The following is a 23,938-nucleotide window of genomic DNA, read 5'->3' as shown; positions in this document are numbered from 1 at the left end:
ACAGATCCAGGCCGAACCAGACAGAGCCAGACCAAACCAGACCGAACCAGATAGAACTAGGCCAAACCAGACAGGACCAGACAGGACCAGACAGGACCAGACAGTACCAGACGGACCAGACGGACCAGACAGACCCAGACCGAACCAGACAGAGCCAGGCCGAACCAGACCGAACTAGGCCGAACCAGACCAAACCAGACGGAACCAGACCGAACTAGGCTGAACCAGACAGAACCAGACGGACCAGACAGAGCCAGGGCAAACCAGGGCAAACCAGGGCGAACCAGACCGAACCAGACCGAACCAGACAGAACCAGACCGAACTAGACCGAACCAGACAGAACCAGGCTGAACAAGACATGTCAGACAGAGCCAGGGCGAACCAGACAGAACCAGACCGAACCAGGCCGAACCAGACATGCCACACAGAGCCAGGCCGAACCAGACAGAGCCAGGCCGAACCAGACAGAACCCGACTAAACTAGACTGAACCAGACTGAACCAGGCCTAACCAGGCTGAACGATACCATGGGCTCCATAATAATAATAATAATGGATTAGATTTCTAAAGCGGTTGTCACAGCACTGAAAGCTTTTACATTGTCTCCGGAGAGGCGGCGTGGCTCAGTGGGTAGAGCGGTTGTCTTGTCCAGCTTATGTCGAGATGTCCCTGAGCAAGACACCGAGCCCCTAATTGCTCCTGATGGGTCGTGGTTGAGCGCCTTGCATGGCAGCTTCCACCATCAGGGTGTGAATGTGTGTGTGAATGGGTGTGTGAATGTGGTGTAAAATGTAAAGTGCTTTGGGTATCATTCCAGGTACAGAAAACCATTTTACCATTTTATCCTTGACAGAGGTTCCCTGATGCAGGAACTCTTTCAGTACTCTTTCATTGTTTACTACGTTATATTTTACCAAACAAACAAACAGCGTGCATGTTGCTAAAACCGTCGTGGGTTGTGTCAGCGAGGTTTTGCTAAGTTTCTAGTAGCTTTTAGCTCAACATTTGCTTCGATTTTTGCGTAGGTAGGCTACTAATTAACTATACTAGTCTACTATCACTTAATTACTATAAATATGAGGATATTTATATATTCATTTACAAAAGTTATATAGGGGCAAAGATTCTGGTAGTCAGCATTTCTTTAATTACTTTTTCTCAGCTAACAAGCTGCAGTTTATCTCCAAATGTCTTAAACCTAGCGGTCTGGATGAATCATGGTTAGATGTAGAGCAAGCATTATGTGAGGATCTGGTTATCTCTGACCTGCCATTTATCAGCTCAGCCATCAAAACACATCAGTGTTTTAAAAGCATTAATATCAGTTCCTCTTTAATGCTCGGTGGGAATTTCTAAAAATAACCAAAGCCTTACTTTTTCCATGGTGGGAGGATGGGTGGCTGGGGTGAGGAGGGAAGGTGGTTGGGGTGTAGGGGGTTAGTGTGGGTAAGGGGAGGAAGGGGGAAAACGGTTGATGGTACCCTGGTTCCAGGGGTGTGAGGCTAGAACATTGGGGTGGATTCTGGCAACTCCAATGGGAAAGTGGGGGGGGGGGGCGCCACTTCTGGGCTTGTGGGGCCTGTGACCGTGGGGGGCTCTGGCTGGGGCCTTCCTCTGCCGCCCTGGGTGGGTCCGAGGTCATCTTTGTGATGGGGTGGCTTGAGTTCATGCTCACCCCTGATTTCCACTGGGTGCGTGCGTGGCACATTACGGCTGCAGCTGTTTTAGTCAGCGGTTTGGTTTCCACCTGGTGCGCCGCAGCGCGGGTCAGAAGCATGTCAGAAGTGTGTCACAGTGTGTCAGTGTGTCAGAAGCGTGTCAGAGTGTGTCAGAAGGGAGTCAACGTGTGTCAGAAGCGTGTCAAAAGCGTGACAGAAGCATGTAAAAGCGTGTCAGAAGCATGTAAAAGCGTGTCAGAAGCATGTCAGAGTGTGTGTGAGTGTGTCAGAAGCGTGTCAGAGTGTGTCAAAGTGTGTCAGAAGGTGAATAAATTATGTATATTTTAATTACTCTCATGTGAAAGAGAGAAGAAAATTTTCCAAGATTGGATTTTTATAATCAAAATGTTATTGAAATTGTAAATAATGGTCTTCAGTACGTCTTTATGGTAGCTTTCTTGCAGCAGATATTAATGGTGGAGGGGCAATGTTGTTGTTTTTCATGGGCCCTAAATTCCTGGCTGTGCCCCTGCATAAGGATCACCCGCCAGCAGTCTCTAGTAAACGGTATGTTTTTATTATGCTGTACTTTTGAAACATCTGTTTTTTAAACAAAAGAAAAAGTAACTCGCTAACTTATAGTAAAAGTACTCATTTAAAATTCAAATTCAGGGGCCATGACCACTCAGCGCTGCGTGAGTCACCACACGGGAGGTCCCGCCTTCCCAAACAGCCCCGTCTGCCAGATACCAGGGGGCACGGCCCCCACGAGTTCTGCTAGTGTGGCGTCAGGGTTTGTGTTTTTGTGTATTGGTAACGAGCCGCCACAGGGTGCAGCGAACGAGGCCACTGAGATGGCCTCATCCACAACATCCCATATGACATGCACGCTCCTCAAAATCCTGCACGTATGGGTGTGTGGCAGCGTTGGGGGGAGAGGGGGTATGGGGATGTAGGACTGGAGGGAAGGAAACCCACATCAGTTCTTATTTTTTCTACGTTTATTTATTCTTGTTTTTACTCTTTAACTCCAGTGTTTCGTCTTGGGGATCCTCCACACCTGTAGCTCTGTCTGTGGGGTTGTTGCCATGGTGACAGCCCTGGTCTGGGGGGCAGGGGGTCCTGCACTGTTTATTGACCTGTTTTTATTTTTCTGCATTAATTTTGCATTTTAGCAGTTTGGGTCTGTTGAGGCAAAAAAACAAAAAAAACATAAACATAAAAACACATAAAAACAAAGAAAAAAAAACAATTGAAACAAAAAAACAGAAAACCCATAAAAGATAAAAGTAATAAAAGTAATGTATTTGTAGTAAAAAAAACCCTTAATGATTATATTCAACAATCAAATCCAATCACCATTCCCAATATACATTCAGACAAAACATCAGAAGTTGAAGATCACGAGGATTCGAGAAACTTCATCATAACTCTGAATGGGGAAATAAAATAAACCTCAATTCAACACATGTGATTTCCAGCAAAAACACATCAGAATACATATGAATGAGAATCAGAGCAAACTAAGATGACTAAACAGAAAACTATCCACACAATCTAAACTTCATCATCACTAGAAAAATCAAGCGGAAGACCAGTATCATCATAACAGATCCGGGGAGGCTAAGCGGGAGGAGAAACCAGGACATCTAACGGGGTGTTAGAAAAATCGCCCTGAGCACTAACAAACATCTGGAGGGAATGACCAGGAAACGCAGATGTTATCAGAACCTTGAGGCACCGGGGGAGGAAAGTCACCACAAGCCAGCAGGTAATCAGAACAGCAAAAATAGGGCCTAAGACTGCGAGCAAGATATGCCACCAGCCACCTGCCTGAAACCAAGACCATAACTCAGAAGAAAAACCAGAGCTATCCTGAGCCTCCATCCCAGATAACAGATCTCTAAGGTGACATGAACAGAAGACAGATCAGTAGACATATCAGGAATGAATGTACAACACTCGTCCCCTATAACCTTGCAGGTCCCCCCTTTCAGCTAAGAGAAAATCCAGAGCCATCCTATTCTGCAGGGTCATGACCCGGAGGGCCTTTAAGTCAGGTCCTTCAGCAGCAGACTGCTACACCCACGGTGTAAGAAAGAGGCTCCGCAGGTCCTTCATCCCAACTGCTGTCAGACTCTACAACAATCTGTAACCCCTGAACCAGGCTGTCATGTTGTAGTCTGTTTACACTGTTTACACAGTCATTTATACCGTCACCTTATTCTGTTATTGTTTTTTATGTTTATTGTGTTATATTTAACTCTTTAAGTTTACCTATTTATTCTTTCTTTTTTTCACTTTTTTTGCTTTGCTGCTGTAATAAGTGAATTTCCCGTCCGTGGGATCAATAAAGTTTATCTAATCTAATGTAATCTAACACGTCAAACCCCTTGGTTTTAGAAAAGTGAGACTTTCTAACTCTACAGCTAACGCGTCCATTTGAAAAGCATTGTTAACTGTACCATAGTGTGGAAAAAACACCCCCAAGCACTGAGTTAGTGATGGAGATACGAGCCCTTGTAGTCATATGAGGAGGAGCGAGAACCCCTGAAAGATCTGACAACACACGGAGGTGAGGGATGAGATAAGATAGATAGCGTCTACCACACCAATTTCTAGGCAGATACAAAAAGGACTTTGAACTGCAAACCCAACCCACATTAGTTGGACAACTATAACCCTCAGGAGATGGAGATAGAAGATGGAGATAGAAGAGTTAAATAGGGACAAACCAGGACAACTTAACATTACTCTCTCCTGCACACAACGTATAATTAGGATCATTACAGGGAGGTCTATCCAGCAGCAAAAAAAACCCACATGAAGCAAGGATGGTGTGATTACAGGTACTGCTTACACCTAAAAGCATAGACACATCAAAACAAGGCATCTCAAAACACAGCGGGGCGGCCACTGCATGTACAGAACTAGAAGGCGTCACAGACTTAGAAATCAGGTGATCAGTGTTGCTGGAGAAGTCTCTGTGAAACCTAATAGACTGAAATGAAAAATCATGCATCCATGGACAAAACTTCAGAGGCAAAGAAGCATTGAGGAAATGTGTACTGTTAGATTTACCCACTGATCTGGCAGCCAGGAAGGATAGCACCAGCCGCTCTCCAGTCTCCAGTCGGTGTGGCATGAGGGATCAGAGAACACACGTAACATGTGCTGTTAATCACTTTGGTTGTGGTCTGCTTAGCAAGTGCATACCACAAGTTATCATGTTCGTCATGATGATTGATGACATGGCGTGGCAGTCTGTGTAACTCAGGAACTGAAAACGTACCAGGTGGGAGACGGTGTTGACGCATCCAGGGTTCCATTCCTTTTTCCCACAGGGAAAATGAACTGCACACCTTTAGGCAGGAAAAAGGTGTGCAAGCAGCAAACAGGCAGATCAGTGGTGGGCTCAGGTCAGAAGGAGCCAGGGAAATCCAGTTGTGTTGCTAGGCTCACCCGCTCTGTCCGGGGCCACGACGTCCCGTTGCTAGGCTCCTTCTCAGGCTAAGGGCCAGGTGATACAGCTGCACCCTCGGGGGGGCACCGGACGTGTCCCTGGACTCCGATGAAATGGGCACCAGCCTGGAAGGGGTCCACAGAACCGCTGGGACCCACAGTGCATCCTTTTGAGGTTCTTAGTCAGGATCCAGTCTCCAGGACGGATCGAATGGCCCACGGTTTCAGCAGGACGTGGAAACACGTCACGAACAAACTACAATCCAGCCATTCTGCATCAGTGTGTGAAACCCATTTCAGCTGGTTGTGGGAGAGCTGCTGATCCTGTGAAGCCTCAGAAAGCACAAGGAAAAGGTTTCACAATAAAACAACACTAAATCCTCACCAATGACGATTCCAGGTTGGGCCGGCTCAGTTCCAAGACCAGGAGGCCTGCTAGAGAGAACCTGAAATGGACTGAGGTTCAACCTTGTCCGGTTACACATCCTCCTGCAGGTCAGGAGGAGGTAGAGAGCCGTCAGCATGCAAAGCAGAGGATGTGAAGGGAGGGGAACAGAGGGCAGAGGAGAGAGGGAGCGAGGAGGAGAAGAAGGGAGACATCAAGCGAGAGACGGCGGAGTGAGACAGACAGGAGTAACGGTGCCCGAGACACGTCCAAAACCAGCTTACCGTCCGGTTTTTAGAACGGTGACTGCGTCACCATAGCAACCAGCATTAGGAGAGAAAGATGTGGACCAACAAACAATCTAAAACACATCAACATTCCCTCAAACCACAGGACAGTGTCATACATGCACATAACCAACATAAACATATCAGATATTTTCCATTACAACATCTGCTTGTTCCTGTAATCTAGAAAAAACAAGTTATTATGAAATGACCAAACTATACGACTGGATCCTGAAGGCCACTGCTCCGGTATCACCCCTGTGAAAGCAGCATCATCAGCAGTATGATAAGATGAACTAAAACAGCACATGCACCCGTATCCATGGTGATAATATCCTTCCTGTAAAAGTTTATCCCAGAATGTCATAAGTGTCAAAATCATGTTTGATTTTTCAAAATGTACACACACATATTCAACAGCGATTTAGTATAGACGTCTTTTCCTGTAGATAGATCAGCGTCATCAGTCCTGCTTATCAGGAAAATAAAGGTGTTTCTGGTTAATAACATCAGAGTAGCAGCATTATGAAACACAGCAACCATCCCTGTGTGGAAGCAGAGCAGCATCCTGGAGAAAATCCTGCTGGAAGGAAAAGGTCGAGTAAAGTCCGTCAATTCGTTCAGGTCAGTCAGAACTTTGTCAGTTACGTCACTCGTTCTGCAGAAAAGCCAAATCAGAGCAGGTAGATTTTCCCTGCATGTAGGAGGATCCATAAAGGCCAATATCACATAGTTTTGGAAAGACATGAAGTCTGCTGGAGTTTTCTTAATCTAGTTATTAAACTCCGAGATGATAAGGACATTAAATCAAGTTAAATTGCTTTTAATTATGTGTCCATCATCAGCCAGGTTTTTGCTTGAGCAGCTTTTCGCTTTTGTTCTTTTACAATTCTGTATTTTATTTTCCAAGAGAATCATTTTAAAACATCCATGGATATCAGATTATTATGAAATAGTTTGTATTTTCTCCAGGTACATCTCTGTATTAATTCTTACAGTGCACCTTCCCATGTTATTTCAAATAGCAACAACAACCAAAAAAACTATTTTATCTATATTATCGTAGGTTTGTGGAGCTAGTTTTTAAACTTTCCCTTCTTTTACTTTAACTAATTTCCATCTGGTTATTTGGTGACCGGTAAAAGAGGAGCTCCTTAACTTTACTTTAAATTTTTTTTTTTATTCCCATTTATTAATCAACATTTTCTCAAAGTGCCCGGGATTCATTTATTTGTTTTTAGACAGATTTCAGATCTTTAGTTTGCTTGGTTGAAATATAGATCAGGCCTTCAGTGTTTATTCTTTAAAGTAAAAATAGCACGTTTTTTCCCTTTTTTATAGATGTTTGAGACCTTGATCTCAAAGAGCCATGTTATCCATTTTAACTTAGCAATGAGCCATGATAGAGCAATACCAAAGAAAATGATTCCAGTATATGTGGATGTGGCTGCTAATAACCCCTAAATCATTCACCTCACACATCAATAACATCACCCGTTCAGCCTATTTCCATCTGCGTAATATCAACCGTCTTCGCCCCTCCCTCACCCCCCACACCACCTCTATCCTGGTGCACAGCCTTGTCACCTCCCGCCTGGATTACTGCAACTCTCTCCTCTTTGGCCTCCCACAAAAATCCATTCATAAACCCCAAATGGTTCAGAACTCTGCTGCCCGCATCATCACCCGAACTCCTTCCATTCATCACATCACTCCCATCCTGCAAGAACTCCACTGGCTTCCCATCAAGTACAGGATAGAATACAAGATTCTCCTCCATACATACAAATCCATACATAAACTCTCACCCCCTTACCTCTCAGATCTTCTCCACATAGTCACCCCTTCCAGATGTCTTCGCTCCTCCTCTTCTATCCATCTCTCTGTCCCTCCTGCCCGTCTCAGCACCATGGGGCAGCTCTGGAACGCACTTCCTCCTGACCTCCGCAATACCGACTCTCTCCTCATCTTCATTTCCAAACTCAAAACTCATCTTTTCAGAACAGCATACTCTCTGTAACATTATTTTCAATCACATCCTCGCCACTCTGCCCTTTATGTTTAGATTTTTAGATTGTGTTGTATATGTCTGCCTCTCCTGTACTTTTAATGTTTTATTATTTGTTTGTACAGCGTCCTTGGGTGCCCTGAAAGGCGCTTTAAATAAAATGTATTATTATTAAATGCAGCATGTTATGTTCACACATGAGACCACGGCTCAAAGTTATTATGCAGCCTTTTTAAGAGCAAAATGGAAGCTGTTTCTGGTTTATTATAAATTATAGGTACCAAGATGTTCAAAACCTTAACTTAACCCAACTGTGAGCAAAAATAAAATAATCGGGACCCAGAGACACACAAGCAGTTTTGGTGTGAATTACGCACACACTTAAAGTTGACAGGAAATCAGGGAAGTTGCCGTTCGCATCCCCACACAGAACCAAGCAGGAAAACTGCTGTTCAGTATTTCCATAAATGCACATAAGGATCAGTATGGGCCCTTTACACCTCTGGCAGAACAAGGTTTTACTCACTCTCACTGCTTCAGCTGTAGGAATGAGAGAGAAACCATCTTATCAGATCCTGGGTCAGCGGTTAGACGGGGTAAAGGGGGGTGTCCTTCAAGCTGGATTCACAGCAGGAGAAAAACATCACTGCAGGTTCAAGAGGGATAGAACTCCAGTCTTAGGCCTTCTCACACACACTCAACAACACGCTGACGTCATCAGTCACACCCATCCATCACCCTGCAGCCACACAGACTCAGAGTCACACACATTTACACCAGCCGGCTCACATACATGCATTACCCTGTTTCACTCACATAGCTGTAGGGAGGAGCATGCGGGATGCGGAAGCAGGAAGCATCCCTTCTGTTCTTCTGTCAGACTGAACACAGCTGCAGCCACGTGCTCATTCCACTTTACAGATGACACCTTTAAAGTTTCTGGAGAATGATTAAACCATTGTGTTTCAAATCTCTCATCGGGTTCCCGTGAGATGTTAGCAATGCACACACAGATCTGAGCAGGGCTGGAGACAGAGGGGGAAAGATTTTTACCTCAGTCAGCTGCTGCAGAAAAAATTTGGCTCGGGACCTCCCAACAATAGCACACAGGATTTCCCAGGGGGTGTGTCCATGCTGTGATGACGGAGTCAGGGTTGGCCATAACTTTCACTCCATCAGGAGAAGATGTGAGACAAATGTTTAACCGACACATCAAATCTCGACCCAAAAAGGTTGACCGGACCAACTTCAGACAGCAGAAATAAATGTTTAAATTTACACCCCAAGAGTAAATTACACCCAAGGGGTGCGGTCAACCATTTCTTTCACGGTGGTCCCAGACGCAGAGATTGAATGCACAAAATTACCAGACATCTTAAGCGGCACAGGAAACTCAGAAGCCCTCAACTGATCTAGTTGCACCAGAGTCTACCATGAATTCAACGGTCTTACCCGACACCTCGACTTGTAGGTTTGGGAAAATCTTGTAGGCCTCAGCCGTTAAATGCGTATTTTCGCTGCTATACGTCTTCGTCGGTATGCATCTGCTTTCGAGCACAGAGATAAGCATGGTTAATTTAGTCAAAGTCAGAGGAAACAGCAAGCGTTTCTTCATTGCAACAGAGCGAGGGAAACTGCACGTGTTCATCAGTGTTGTGACCTTCAGCGGGTGTGTGTGTGGTGTGTGTGTGTGTGGGAGCTGGGTGTGTGTGTTGTGTTATCTGTAGTTTGTTTTACATTGGGTGTCTGTGTGCTTGCAGCAGAGCAGGAGGAAAAGGAGAGGAGAGCTTTCATTTACTGGGTCAAAACTTTGTGTGTGTAAGTTACGTCACCCAGAGATGTGGAGCGTCCCCCGTGATCCATCCCTGGCTGCCACACACCCCCCTTTCAATCTGAAGGGGCAAGTTGCCGGCCCCGGTTTTTCAGGCGACGCGGACACTCAGCCTTCCAGTGTCCCAGCTGTCCGCAGATATGACATGCGTCATGATGGCAGCCACGTCCTCGAGAACCACGCCCACGTCCACGTGGGAAGTCACGCCGTCTGGCCCCGTTTGGGTTTGGACCAGACAGAGCTGAATACATTGTCATAGCAGCCAGGTGCAGCTCTTTGTCCCCCCTCAGCAGCTCCAGCAGCAGAAAAGAGGAAACTCATCAGCAAACTTTGGCCCAGAGGTCAAAGGGGCAATTGGGTCGCGATCTCAGCGACCTCGGTCTCCGTCCATGTTCGGAAGACCAGAATGGGTCCCAGTCGGACCAGCCACTGAGTGAGTGGTGGAATCAGAGTTCAGGCCATCTTTCCTCAGGGTCACAATGGAGGTTCTGCTGCTTTTGTGAGGGGCTTTGGACTTTTTCTTTTCCTCTGTGGTCTGCGGATCGGGCTGTGGTTCGGCCTTGGGCCGGTGGCGGGACTGGGGGTAGGCAATCCAAGTCCGGATCCGGAGACGCTCCCAGCATCGTCAGGTCTGGGCACAGGAATGAGGTGTTCTGGCCGCTCGGGCCCGATGGTGGACATGCAGGTAGAGAGGATACAATGAGTTAGTTTTCAGCTGAGAAAAGTGAGACACAGCAACAGAGGTTGTCATTCGCTTATCATGGCTGTTGTCAGGTCGGTGCAGGTCAGTTTGTGGAGGTTCAGTAAGTTTTGGAAGAACTCTGGCGTTCTGTTTTCTCTGCCGACGCTCACATTCTGCGAGCCAGTTTGTTAAAGCCGCCTGATGTTTTCTAAGCGGTCCCAATCTGAGACCTTCACCCGTTTCTGTGCCTTTAATTTGTCTCTCATCCTATCTAAACCTTCTTTAGTTATTTTTAATGCTGCCGGGCTCAAAGAGCCTTCGGCTGGAAAAATACCATTCTGGATCTACTCCGCACACATTTCCACACACACCTTCCCATACTTACGTTCCATGAACTCAAAGAGTTCACCGCGGGGCGTCGCCGGTGTTTTGGAGCTTACATTACCCATGTTTACACTTAAGCACAGGGAGGAATATTCCCACACCTTAGACTACAGACGTCTCTGTAGAATACGGAATAACGGCTAATCCGTCCGCCTTATCTCACTGCTTTCCAGCGAGAGACCCACTCACACCCTTGTGAAGGGATTTTAACCTGCCCCAGATCTCCTAATGAGACTTCCAGGCCTGCTCCTAGTAAGCGGAGCTCCCAAAATCCCCGGCTGCCCGGCCTCCTACTTTTCTAAAAAGGGAGAGATGTGTGTGTGTGCGTGAGAGCAAACTAAAATCCTAGAGTAATTTCTCACTCACCAGACTTCCTTGACAGGATGGAAGATGTTCGAGGTCCTGGCGGGCCAGTAAGGAGATCCACGAGGAGTCCCCCAGAAAACAAAAGCTGAGACGTGCTCAGGTTGATCAGACACCCGTCGTAAAACCCGAAACTGACCACGCAGGAGCACTTCTGACACCAGGTTGTTGAGGCAAAAAGTTACTCTGTCAAGGAATTAAGAGTCTGGTTCTGAAGTGAAGAATGATTACAAGTTTATTCGAACACAGAATAAAATACAAAGAATAGAAAGAATTCCTGAGAGACTGCTCAGAGGTCTGACAGCACAGAGATCTGAACAGAATCTGATAAGAAACACACATGCAGCATCTTTTAAGCAGAATGATCACGTCACAGTACATCATGAAATACAAACAAAGAGATTGTCTGTTCCTCACACAGGATTAGACACTTCAGCAAACCTAATGAGCTTTTTCAGTTTATTGAGCACGTAAACAACCCTAGTGACATTAAGGCCAGGATGCCCTGCTGGGTCATCCTGAGGCGCCTGGCTGGTATCAGATAAGTCACACAGGTCAGAGCGAACTGTTCTAAAGAATGCATGATAGCAACAGGCTACTCAGGATTAAACTCAATTACCAAGAACCTAAACAACCTGTTTACCCTGAGAGGGATCAGTAGACACAATATAATAAAGGGAATAATATGAAATTTCCACAACAGGTCCTCGTCGAGGAAGACGTTTTCCATCTTTGTTTTTAGGACGTGACTTCAGTTTGCATGATGAGGGGAGTCCGTTCAGGTGTTCAGGGTTCCTGCACGCAGGTGGAAATGTACACGCATGTTCATTCAAAAAACGTCTGGAGGTGGAGAAGCTGCTCTGACTGGATGTGGCCTACGTGGTGGCGTGTGTGTAAATCAGTACATACGCCAAATAAATACAATGTTATTAAATGAAAATAATAGATACTGTAGAATAAAATATGAATCATACTCTGAAAATCTTCAATCTTTCTGTTCTATTCTATTCTATTCTACAGTCATTTAGCAGATGCTTTTATCCAAAGCGACTTACATTTGAGAGGAAGAACAACACAAGCATGAATTCAAACAAGATGGACGTCATCATTAGGTGGTAGTCAGACCGCTGGAGTCCAGGTGGACCAGGTGCTGTCATGTAGTGCTGGAGGCAGTGCATATAATTTTATTTTTTAGTTTTATATAGTTTTTGTAAGTCATTTTGTTTAAATACAAGATCATGAATTTATCAAATTATTTTTCAATTTATTAAAATTGAAAAAAAGTGCATGAAAATAATCAAATTTTATTAATAAAAACAATTGTATAAATAAAAATTTGTTAGAAAATATCTTTATTTAAAGTAAATACAACAGAAATATAAAATAAATAACTAAATAATATAAATGTGTAACTGAGGTTTAATATTTATTATTTTTCTCCATAAATTTCTGGTTGTTTATAATATTTTCTCACAGGGAAGTTTATTATTTACACCATTTATTTAGAGGCCATTATGCTACTGGTCCGGTCCAGCTGTAGACCAGAACCTGGACTGGGATCAGTGTTCCTGGTGAACAGTCACTGCTTCTGAGATGCACTCTGAGGGGAAATAATGGGCGGGGTTTCTTTTTTCTGCAGGACGTGAAGGCGCAGCGGAGCGTCCCTCTCATTGGCTACGAGGTCTCACTACCTGAGTCATGTGATCGACTGGAGAGACGCCACTCCTTCAAGATCTCCCAGAGTCACCTAACCCTGTACTTCAGCGCTGAAGGGGAGGAGCTACAGCGCAGGTGGATGGACGTCCTGTCGAGGGCTGGGAGAGGGGAGGAGCCTCTGATGCACCAGCCAATCGTGGAGAGTCTGGAAGAGGAGGGGGAGGAGCTTACCGTTGAGACTGAAGGGGAGAACACGTGATTCTTGATGATGATGATGACGATGATAATGACAAAAGCCGAGTCTTTGAGGATCAGTCCTGATTAAAATCAAAACTAGACCTGAAAACAACGAGAAAAAGAAGACCAGAACCTGATCTAGACCTGATCCAAAACCAACTGAGACCTGACCCAGAATTAATTTATACCTGATCCAGAACTAATCTAAACCTGATCTAGACCTGATCCAAACCTGATCCAGAACTGATCTAGACCTGATCAAGACCTGAACCTGAATTAACTGATACCTGATCTAGACCTGATCCAGAATTGATACCTGCTCCAGACCTGATTCAGAACCAATCCAGAACTAATCCAGACCTGATGCACAATTTATTTAGAACTCATCTGGAATTGATCCAGAACTAATCCATATCTATCCAGACCTGATCCAGAACTAATACAGATCTGATCCAGGTTTGAGCTAGAACTGATCCAGACCAAACCTAGACCTGATTTAAAACAGATCTAGACCTTTTTCAGAACTGATCTCGACCTCACCCAGACCTGATCCAGAACAGATCTAATCCTGATCCAGATCTAAACCAGAACTAATCCAGAATTGATCCAGAACTGATCCAAAACACTAGAGAACTAATCTATCTCAGGTGGACACCTTTTCGCCACCTGGCAATGAGGTGGGCGGAGCCTTGGTGGGCGGGTTTTGCTGTTTTTTTCCCCTCAGTTCGGACATTAAATGACCCATCAGCTACTGTTGCCATGGAAACGATCCAGAGCTGTCACGATGCAGTGGAAGCGAGGACCCAAATGCAGACAGTAAAGGTGGGAGGCAGAACGATGCTGCTGACCAAGATTTAATCCAGAACACAAAACAGGAAACAAGACAGGACCTGACACCTGAACACCAAGAGGAATATGTTCACTGAGGGAGTAATGAGGACCAGGTGATGTAACGAGCCTGGAACAGAAAACGCAGGACATGAGGGAAAACTACAAGCAGAACTAAACATGACAAAAACCAAGAACCTAAGAACCTAAACCTAGACAGGACTCAAACCAAAACCAAATTATAACAAAAACTAAAGGTGGTAAAACCAGAACTGTAACCCAGGATCAAAATATGCCAAACCAGAGTAGACAAAACCCAAACACAGGAAACGAGACGGTGAAGCATGGCAGACGTCATAGTTTCATCATCCTCAAGCAGCAGAGGAGCCAAACTGCTGCCCTCTGACTGGACGTTACCTGGACTTGGCTGACACAAAGCACACGGAACAAACGTATTCCACTTTCTGATCCATTTTCCTCTAAACCTCCTCAGAGTTTCCAGAAGGTCCGACCCACCTTCCTCTTCTCGGGTTGGACTTCTTCTTCTGCAGAGGCTCCACCAGTCACAAGACTTCTTCTGTGGTTCTTTTGAAGGCCCACAAACATAAATCTGGGCCCCTTTTGGAAAGTATCAAACTCTGCTGTGATCCGACCCAAGAGGAGAACCCTGAACGCCCCACTGGACACTGACCTGAGAAGGTTCTACGTCCCCCATGAAAGTTCCTGTTACAGTGCGTCAGATACGTCAGACGGCAGGAAGAGCGCAACTCTGACTTCCTGCGGCCGGGTTCCACATCAGAACCCTTCTGTCAGAGCCTGGGTCCTTTCGTTCATCAGAACCCATGTTCTGAAGGTCGGATTCTTGGTTCTTTAGTCCGTGTGAGTGGAACCCAAAACAAAGTTTTCTGAAAATAAATCACACATGGTGCAAAATGATGTCAGTCTCTACCGAGCTGCAGGCTTTTAAACCACAGAAGAAGAAACAGACTCATAGGTCTTCTCAGAATAAAGAAGCTTTGATTTTTCACATCAAACCTTTAGAAGTAAAATTTCTGACCTCCATCCAGCTGACAAGAAGACCTGAATGGAGGTAAAACTCCATTACCCAGCAGCCTCTGCTGGGAACATTTGGTACTGCAGCTTTATTTTTACCATCTGTATGAAAAGATTTCTTTCTGATCTGTTTGTTTCTGTTGCTTCACACACAAACAGGTGAAGCTGAAAAACTGAAACAGATGAAATCCTCATGCCACATCATAGATGGCCCGATGAGTCAGATCAGAAAGTTTCAGAGAGAATCGGGTCAGTTTGGACTCTACAATTAGATCCTAAATAATTCCAATTCTGAACCTAAAACTCCTTTTCTGTCGATTTAAAAACCAACTGAGGTTTTTTAGTCCCTGTTTCACCAATTATTTAGGAGTAAATATTTGGCAACTTTTATCTTTAATATTCACATTATAGAGACGATGACATATTTCTATGTAATTATGAAGATTTTAAAATGACGTGTGAGTTCAGTAGATTGAGGGAGAAAGCAGCTGATCAGAGCCGTGATGGATCATCTGCTGTCACGTCCGGTGTTTGGATTGTAGCTACCAAAATATTTCTCTATGAAAGAATGAAGCAAACTTACAATGAAGATAACGAATGAAATATGATGATGACGTTTATGATGTAAAAAGTTTTTAAGTGTGTCCTGACACGCCGAGTCTCTGACAGGAAGTGAACCGGACGGCATTTGGATGTGTTTTGGTGAATCCAGGAATTAGACAGAGCCGATGTGAACTGTCGTTTCTCTCATGTTGACACACAGTGCTGCAGTTTTTCTCCGTCTCTTCACACATTTTGCAGGAAGTGTTTTGATAGTGAAAAATGTTTTGAATTCTTTTTGTTCCTCTGAAGCTCAGTGAACTGAAAAGATTTGCTGTTGGATATTTTAGTGTTTGTAAGTTTGAGTTTTGTTCATTTGCTTGATGCAATTTGATCCCAGGAGAAAACAAAATCCATTTTTTGTAAATATAATTTATTCTCTCATGCCCTAGGGGTTGTTCATGTGACTGTGTAAAGGTTAAAGGTCAATGTTCGCTGTTTCTCCAACCAGACTTACGAAGCTAGCTGGTGGTTGAATGTGACATTTTCATGAACCTGATTCTTGTTTCATCCAGATGTTAACTTAGCTTAGCATGAAGAGAGAGCTGTTAGCATGGGCTAACCTGATCTTAGGACACCATCTGATCTGAATCATAGTGACAAAGTTTCATTTTCTTACCATTATGATTACAACGTTGCCATGACAACAGACACAGTTGCAAATTAAGTCTGTTTTGATATGATATTCTCAAAATTATCATGAACCCAAAAAAGTTAGCAATATTATTGTGAATCAATAGAAAACTTAAGAATATCTACTGATTTAGTCTATTACTAAGTAGTTGCTCTACAAAGTTTGAGATATGAGAGTTAAAACGTTCAGGCTCAATGTGGCTGCAAATGTGCTAAGAAAATGAAACTATAAGTATAACCAGTTAATTTGTTTAAAGCATTAATGGAGCTAAAATGCTAAAGATTAGCTTGTTCCAGTGAGACAAAGCTAAACACGTTTTTCCTGCAGATGTTTCTTTCCAAACAGAGATTACACTGACACAGGTGGACCAAAAGTTCTCCTGCTCAGAATGGGCTGATATATGGTCCGGCAGAACTCTCTCCATGTCAGCCTCCAGTTAGCATCCACCGCTGTGCTCATGACGACATGTGAAATGTAGGCTACTGGACCATCTGTTGACCACACCACATACACCTGTTTATTCACTCCAACTCAGCTGATTAAAACAGCACAGGTGGACATTTTCTGTGACAGAACAGAAGTGAAACTAAGCTAGCAAAAGTGAATCATTGAGTGTGTCTCAAACCGCGCACTTACATGAGTGCACTGGAAGGTAGTGCGTAGTGCGCACTAAGCACTACCTTCTGTAGTGCACACTATCGTGGGTAAGTCCTGATCCAAATTGAGCACTAACGTTTTGCACTTACCGGTAGTGACGTACCAGCTTAGCAGCGCCGCTCCGTTAATATACCTTTTTTTTCTTCCAAAATCCAAAATCACATCAACATACGTGTTTGCATGTCATACTTTTATGCTAAAACAGCTTTTAAATAAGCAAAGATATCTTAACTGAATTAAAGTACTTTACATTATACATCTGTTTTCATTGCTGTTTACACTGATACCGTTCACGTCTGGCAACAGGAAACCGATTATACTAGAAATCATCATTTAAAATATGAAATGCAGTAATGAAGACGCTAAAACGGAGATGCAGAAAACATTTTATTTAAAATTTTAATTAAATCATTTCTCTCTTGCTGCCTCCTCTTCTCCACAGCAGCGTCCTAGCCCGCAGGGGATAAATGCCTCAGTGCCACTGCTGGCTCGGTAGTTTGATGCCACAGTGACCTAAGGTGAACACAAAATGGAAGGTTATATAAAAGCAAACATTATTATATATATGTACTTTATGGTTACTTTGCAGACGCTTATCTAAAGTGATGTACAATCAGCTACGGCTTCGTCAGCGGTACCAACGAAACGGGCCGGTTCTCTAAACCAGCGGTGTTTCCTAATCAGTTTTCAGATTAAGGACCATTTTGTTTACGCCAGAGACCCCGCAGTGCTTCATCTGGAGGTTCAACAATAATGAATAAACATACGGAACCTATAGCATTAATCTTTTTTAACACTTATAGCCCATCTAGATCCGCGAAATCGGCTATAAAACTGCTAACATTTACGTTGCTAACTCTACTGCAGCCTCCAACAAATGATCAGATCCATAACTGTCATTAGGGATAGAAGAGATACGAAACATGCTGCAGTTTATATTAGAATTATGATCAAATATCTTCATACTTACAACAGTTGAAAATACTCTCCGCATGCTTCGGTACCGCTGAGTCGGTGGCTGCCGGCTCTGAAAACTGGTTGAAAGTCCCTCCCCTTCCGCTACGTCAGCAAGATGGCGTCCGTTTAGTGCGTGTAGTGTCCATCGTTTCGCACTAGATTTTTTGGCCGAGTTTAGGGCAGCATCCGGGTACTTTCAGTGCACTGAGTTTTTACTGAAATTTCTGTGTCAGCGCACTAAGCACTTAAATGTAGTGTTCGAAGTATAGAAGTGCGCGGTTTGGGACACACCCAAAGCTAGCAGAAGCGAAGCAAAGCTGGCAAAAGTGAATCAAAGCTAGCAGAAGCGAAGCAAAGCTGGCAAAAGTGAATCAAAGCTTGCAGAAGTGAAGCTAAGCTAGCAGTGTCCCCTTTTCTTGTGCTAAGCTAGGCTAACATCCTGAACACAGAGATCAGAAACAGGTAGGGTACAAACTGGATCTTAAGGTTCTGCTTAATTTCCTTGCTAACTGGTGCTCACAGTCTGCGTGAAGCTCTGTTTTTTACTGTGTTCTTAGCATGTTTTTGGCATGTAGAGCAGTCAGGATGGAAGGAAATGGCCAGTAATTCAGTCTTGCAACTCCTTTCATCAACCTTTGTTTTTGTTTTGGAGAAAATATGTTCAGTAGGCGGGGCCTGGTTTTTAAATCGTTTTTGTTGGTGGTGACTGGTGGAGGTTCTAGCTAGTAATAACTGGTTCTGACTGGATTTGACTGGTTGGTTCTGATTTTCGTGACTGCCTCTGTTGCTGACCAGTCCTACCAGCCCTGACTGGTTATAACAAGTTCAGATTTGTCCTGAAAAGTTACAGTTGTTCTTGACTAGTCTCAAATTATTTTTTTTACTGGTTCTGACCAATTCTGACTGGTCCTAACTAGTCAGGACTGGTATGGGCTGCTTTTAAGTGCTTCTGTCTGGTTTTAAGTGGTATTAGTTGCTACTGACTGGTCTTAAAAATTCCTGACTATTTTTCTCTGGTTCTGAATTGTGCTAACCAGTCCTCATGTACCTGATATGCCTAAAAATCAGTTTATTCAGAGTTAGGTTAGTTGTTGGTCAATCAATCAGCTGTGTCATTGATAAATCACTTTCTGCCCTTAGTTTTTGGACAAAGTAATGTCTACTCTTAACCAGTGAGAGTCTGTGAAACCCGTTCTAACCAGAGGAGAAAATGTGTCCATCAGAATCTCTATACATAAAAACAGAAGAAAAAGATTTCAAAACCAGTTTCAATCACTTTAAAACCAGTAACAGCCAGTTCTGACCAGTTAGATCCAGTTTGCTAGTATCTGAAACTGTGTTTTGACTACGCTGCTTAGACAGTTGAGATAAGCCAGCCAGTTTGGGCTGGTTAGAGCCAGCACTGGTCATGGCCGGTTCCAGCCAGTTTGGACAGGTTGTGTCTGTAGTTTCTTGATTGTGAGTCTTTTTGCGTTGATTGAAATGCTGTACATGTTTCTTTCTCCTTTAGTTTTGGCATTTTTGACGAACTCTCTGGGATCGCAGGTCTCCAGGAGTGTGTGGTTTGGTCTGCAATTTCTTATCAAGCTGTGGGCTGTTGGTTGCTGATGGAGCAAAGCAATCACAGGATGACCAGGTAATGCTAGCTCATCCTGACTTGTTGCCATAGTGACTTGCTTACTCTTTAGGGCTGCTAGGCACATGTTGCCATAGTAACAGTGAGGTCCTTTGGGTAATCAGTTGCGGAAAATTGTGTTGCTACTCTACAGTGCAAAGATCTCATGTTACCATAGCAACCCCTGGACTGTTGTTTCCATGACAGCATCACCGTGGTATTCTCTGATTTATATTATATTTATATATGTGTTCTTAATATTGAATATTGAGTTTAGACTGATTGATTGCAGGTTATTGGTTAGTGGCCGGCCACTGCCTTCCATGCTGTCACTTTGTTTCCCATCATGCACCTGTTAAAGAAAATAAACTGACAAAAGTTATGAGGTTATAAATAAAAAAAAAAAAAAAAAACTATGGAAACATTAAATGACTGAATGTGTGTGCTGTCAACAATAAAATGAGTGGTTTTATTCTGTGATGTGATTTTTGAAAAAATAGAATAATACGGAATAAAGACTTCTCCAAAAAGTCAGTAAATGACATTTGGTGGATTACCTCTCTGTTGTAACAGTAAATCTACCATTGAAAAAAATGAGTTTATTTTCCTTTTAAATGGAGCCACATTTGAAAGGAACATGCTGGGATGCTGCTTATCCCACATCCTCAGCTCTGCTGCTCATCCCACGTCTTCAACTCTGCTGCTTATCCCACATCCTTAACTCTGCTGCTTATCCCACGTCTTCAACTCTGCTGCTTATCCCACATCTTCAACTCTGCTGCTCATCCAACGTCTTCAGCTCTGCTGCTCATCCCATGTCTTCAACTCTGCTGCTTATCCCACGTCTTCAACTCTGCTGCTTATCCCACACCCTCAACTCTGCTGCTTATCCCACACCCTCAACTCTGCTGCTTATCCCACATCCTCAGCTCTGCTGCTTATCCCACATCTTCAACTCTGCTGCTCATCCCCCGTTTTCAACTCTGCTGCTCATCCCACGTCTTCAACTCTGCTGCTTGTCCCACATCCTCAACTCTGCTGCTTATCCCACATTCTCAACTCTGCTGCTCATCCCCCGTCTTCAGCTCTGCTGCTTATGTCACGTCTTCAACTCTGCTGCTTGTCCCATGTCTTCAGCTCTGCTGCTTATCCCACATCTTCAACTCTGCTGCTCATCCCACGTCTTCAGCTCTGCTGCTTATCCCACGTCTTCAGCTCTGCTGCTCATCCCACATACTCAACCAGTACCTTTGTTCCTGTCTTTTTTTTTATTTTGGGTGTTTTTTTGTCTGTCTTTATTTAGCTTTTAATATGATTGTAAATAAGTTTGTGCTTAAAAGTGAAATAAACTGACTTTACAGCAGTAGAGAATTTATGATTACAAGCATTGTCATGTCAGCAGTTATTGTTCTGTTTGGGTGAAAGTGTTTCTGCTTGTAGCAACAATTATAAAAACGTCTCTTTTTTTAGTTTTATTTAAATAATTCATATTTATTATTAAATGTTAAAACTTAGCTGTTGGGGATTAATAAAGTTATGTTGAAGTTATTATCACTAAACACAATGTGATGATGTCACTCTGGTTTGAAACTAAACCTGATCCAAGACGGGGACCAGGACTGAAACCAGTACCTGTTCCTTGATTGACCCTGGACCCAAACTCTGGGCCTGATCCCTATCCTGGACCGGAACCAGAACTAGGTTTTGGACTGGAACCAGTACCTTGGCCTGTTCCAGAAAGTAGGTTATGTAGAAACTTACCCTTAGTCTGTTACCATGGTAACTGACTGTAAAGGGAACTTCCTCCCAGAGTTTCTACCTGTCTCCTCCACCTGAAGCAGCTGTCAATCATGAGTTGTCATAGCAACGTGATTCCAGAGGTTTAGAAGCTGAATTAATACACAATGTTTACGCAGGGAGGGTTTCCTGATCAATATCTCCTCAAACGGTTTTATGATGTCATTTTCGTTATATTTTTATTTTTCTGTAAATGGATGTTTCTGGAAAGACGGCGGTGAGTCCTGAGGAAGTTCCTCCACGTCTGAAGAACAGTTCAGTGTAGAGATCTACTGTTAGTTCCTCTGTCGGCCTCTCTGGTGCCTCCTCACCATCCTCTTCCTTCTCCTGTGATGAAGGACATCAGTTCCGATCAGAGTACACAGTAAAAAGTTTTATTATCACTTCTGAATTCATAATAAATATCTCTGAATTTTCTTCAGAAGAAAAATCTGCTGGTGAATCAGCCCTCATGTCCCCTCTCTGGAACCTAGCCATGTGGTCAAAGTTCACCAAACTAGTTCAGCTGGTCCGTTGTCCATTTATGGTCGCTCTCTGGTTCCAGAAACATCTGGGCATGTCTTCTAAAGGGTCGTAGCCAAGGCTTTGCAGATCTGAGAACAGAAGGTTAATTTTCGGGATCCTCATACGTAGTTTTCCTCCTGAAGGACAGATCCAGCTGTGAAGTGAACTGCAGATCGTTGCAGGCTGCCTACTGGGAGCGTCCTTTCACAGGCGGCTCGGCCACTTTTTTTATGACTTTATTTAACATTAGTGGAAAACACAGAGCACAGGCCCGACACAGACTCCACATGTTCCACAGTTTCCTCATAAATGTGAGATGTACACGTGTACCGTGGATGGATTTATAAACGAGCATTTGTCAGGGTGCAGGTGTGTATTTACATCCTGGCTCTGCAACGTTTCGACACGTCCGCCTTCCCTCCGTTCTGAGGGACGAGTCTCCAGGATGGCAGGTTGGAAGGTTTCTGACAGAAATGTGGTGTCGGCATTGTCTTCCTCCCGCAGCTCAATGCGGCTTTTTGCTGGTTGTATTCCTGACGTGGGAGCTTGGTGGCCGCCTCCGCTCCACCCATCACCGGTTGGAGAGGGTCGGGGGATGTAAGTCCAGAGGGAAGAGGACTTCCCTCCAGAAGGTGAACCTCTGGTGGCAGTAGGCCCCCCGGCTCCCTGAGACCCCCCAGGACAGGAGCAGCCAGGAGCAGCCAGCCCCAACGACCGGGACACATAGTGACCGCAGCCAATGAGCCGCCACCGAACCCAGAAGGCCCCACCCATTACCCTTCTGGTAAATCTGTCCAGTTACAGCTGATCCAATTTTAAGGGTCGGCAAAAGTAATTTTTTTCAATAGTAGAGGTCAAAAAACTTTTATTGAACTCTGCACCCGATCTGCTTGGACATGGGTCAAATAATAAAGTCATAGTGGTGATCAGTCAAAATGCTGGTGACATTTATGATCAGATTTATTTTAAATGCTGACGCAAGCGAAGCCCTGCAGAGGTGGAGCAGCTGAGATGCAGAGAAATGGCCTTGGAATAAAACCAGGAAGTGGGAGAGCATACGTTCAAATCAGCAGCAACATCATGGAAGTTCGTTGTTGAAGAAATGAGTGGAGACAGCTGGTGTGTTACAAGCGGCAGACCTTCATCTGAACATACATGATGAGCGGAGATGCTCCATGACCCTGCTACAGCTTGCGGTAATAATCGTTTGGTTCTACTTGTCAAAGCGTTAATGTGGCCGGGGTTTGTGGCTGTACTGTTAAAGCTAGACGTAATAAAGAGACACCATGCCGACTGAGGCCGTCTGCAGGAGCCGACTCTTATAGAGTCTAAATGAATCTGATTAACGGGCCGCCCTGGTACTGCAGGAATATTACATTTAAACCATGTTGACATGTCTTCGCATACCTGAAGCCAGAACCTGTGGACAGGTGTGCAGGACCACAAAATAGGTGTGTTTTCATTGCAGTGTGTGCAGATGTTTGATTGTGACAGACCCATCCTGAACATCCTTTGTCCTGTATAATGAGTTCTATGCAGAATTTTGAATTGTATTGGGTCCAAGACTCGATGAGGGTCCAGGACTCAGTTCGGGTCCAGGATTCAGCTTGGGTCCAGGACTTGACGAGGGTCCAGGACTGATGCGGGTCCAGGATTCGACGTGGTCTGGGAAAAGCAGCCAGAAAACTAAAGTAATTAAAAATTGCGACTTTCTGATTGGATGAGACAGCAGTAGCTGCTTTGATTGGCTGACACGGAGGAGGGGGGGGGGGGGGGTTGCAGTGGCGTCATTAGCTGATTTTCCCTCTTTTGCGTCTTGCCCCGGCAGCATAGACCAATGTAAATCACTGTATATAGATGCTGTTAAACTTGCCGCTAGCTCCTCCAGCTGCTCCGCTCCGTTATTTCTCAATAGCCACAGGCCACACACACACACACACACACACACACACACATACTCAAATCCAGAGCAACGCTGGGCTGAGCAGGGCTGGACGGTGTGTTGGAGGGTCTGATTAGCCCTGTCGCTAACGTTAACTGTTACTGTGTGTCAGATTACAGTAGTTGCTTCTATAGCGCCAACCCACAACTGATAACCAGAGGGCTCTGTGTGCAAATGTGCAGAGGAGAGAGCAGCAGCAGTCAGAGCATGGCAAACCAGAGCTAGCAAACCAGCATAGAGCTAGCAAACCAGCATAGAGCTAGCAAACCAGCAGAGAGCTAGCAAACAAGCATAGAGCTAGCAAACCAGCAGAGAGCTAGCAAACAAGCATAGAGCTAGCAAACCAGCATAGAGCTAGCAAACAAGCATAGAGCTAGCAAACAAGCATAGAGCTAGC

The 23,938-nt window shown here is 44.4% G+C and overlaps 1 protein-coding gene across 2 annotated transcripts in view; it reads left to right on the top strand.

Annotated features, from left to right (window-relative positions):
• fgd1 (FYVE, RhoGEF and PH domain containing 1) overlaps positions 1-12,983 on the top strand; it is a 51,462-nt gene extending 38,479 nt beyond the window's left edge. For both annotated transcript variants that reach the window (XM_042002873.1, XM_042002872.1), the window contains exon 18: positions 12,701-12,983. In XM_042002873.1, coding sequence (XP_041858807.1) covers positions 12,701-12,976 — 276 coding nt within the window. In that variant the 3' untranslated portion in view covers positions 12,977-12,983. The remainder of the gene's footprint in view (positions 1-12,700) is intronic.
• The last annotated feature ends 10,955 nt before the right edge of the window (positions 12,984-23,938 follow it).

Source organism: Melanotaenia boesemani, chromosome 13 (genome assembly GCF_017639745.1).
Source record: "Melanotaenia boesemani isolate fMelBoe1 chromosome 13, fMelBoe1.pri, whole genome shotgun sequence".
NCBI classification, from domain to species: Eukaryota; Metazoa; Chordata; class Actinopteri; order Atheriniformes; family Melanotaeniidae; genus Melanotaenia; species Melanotaenia boesemani.
This window is presented reverse-complemented; position numbering and strand designations above follow the sequence as displayed.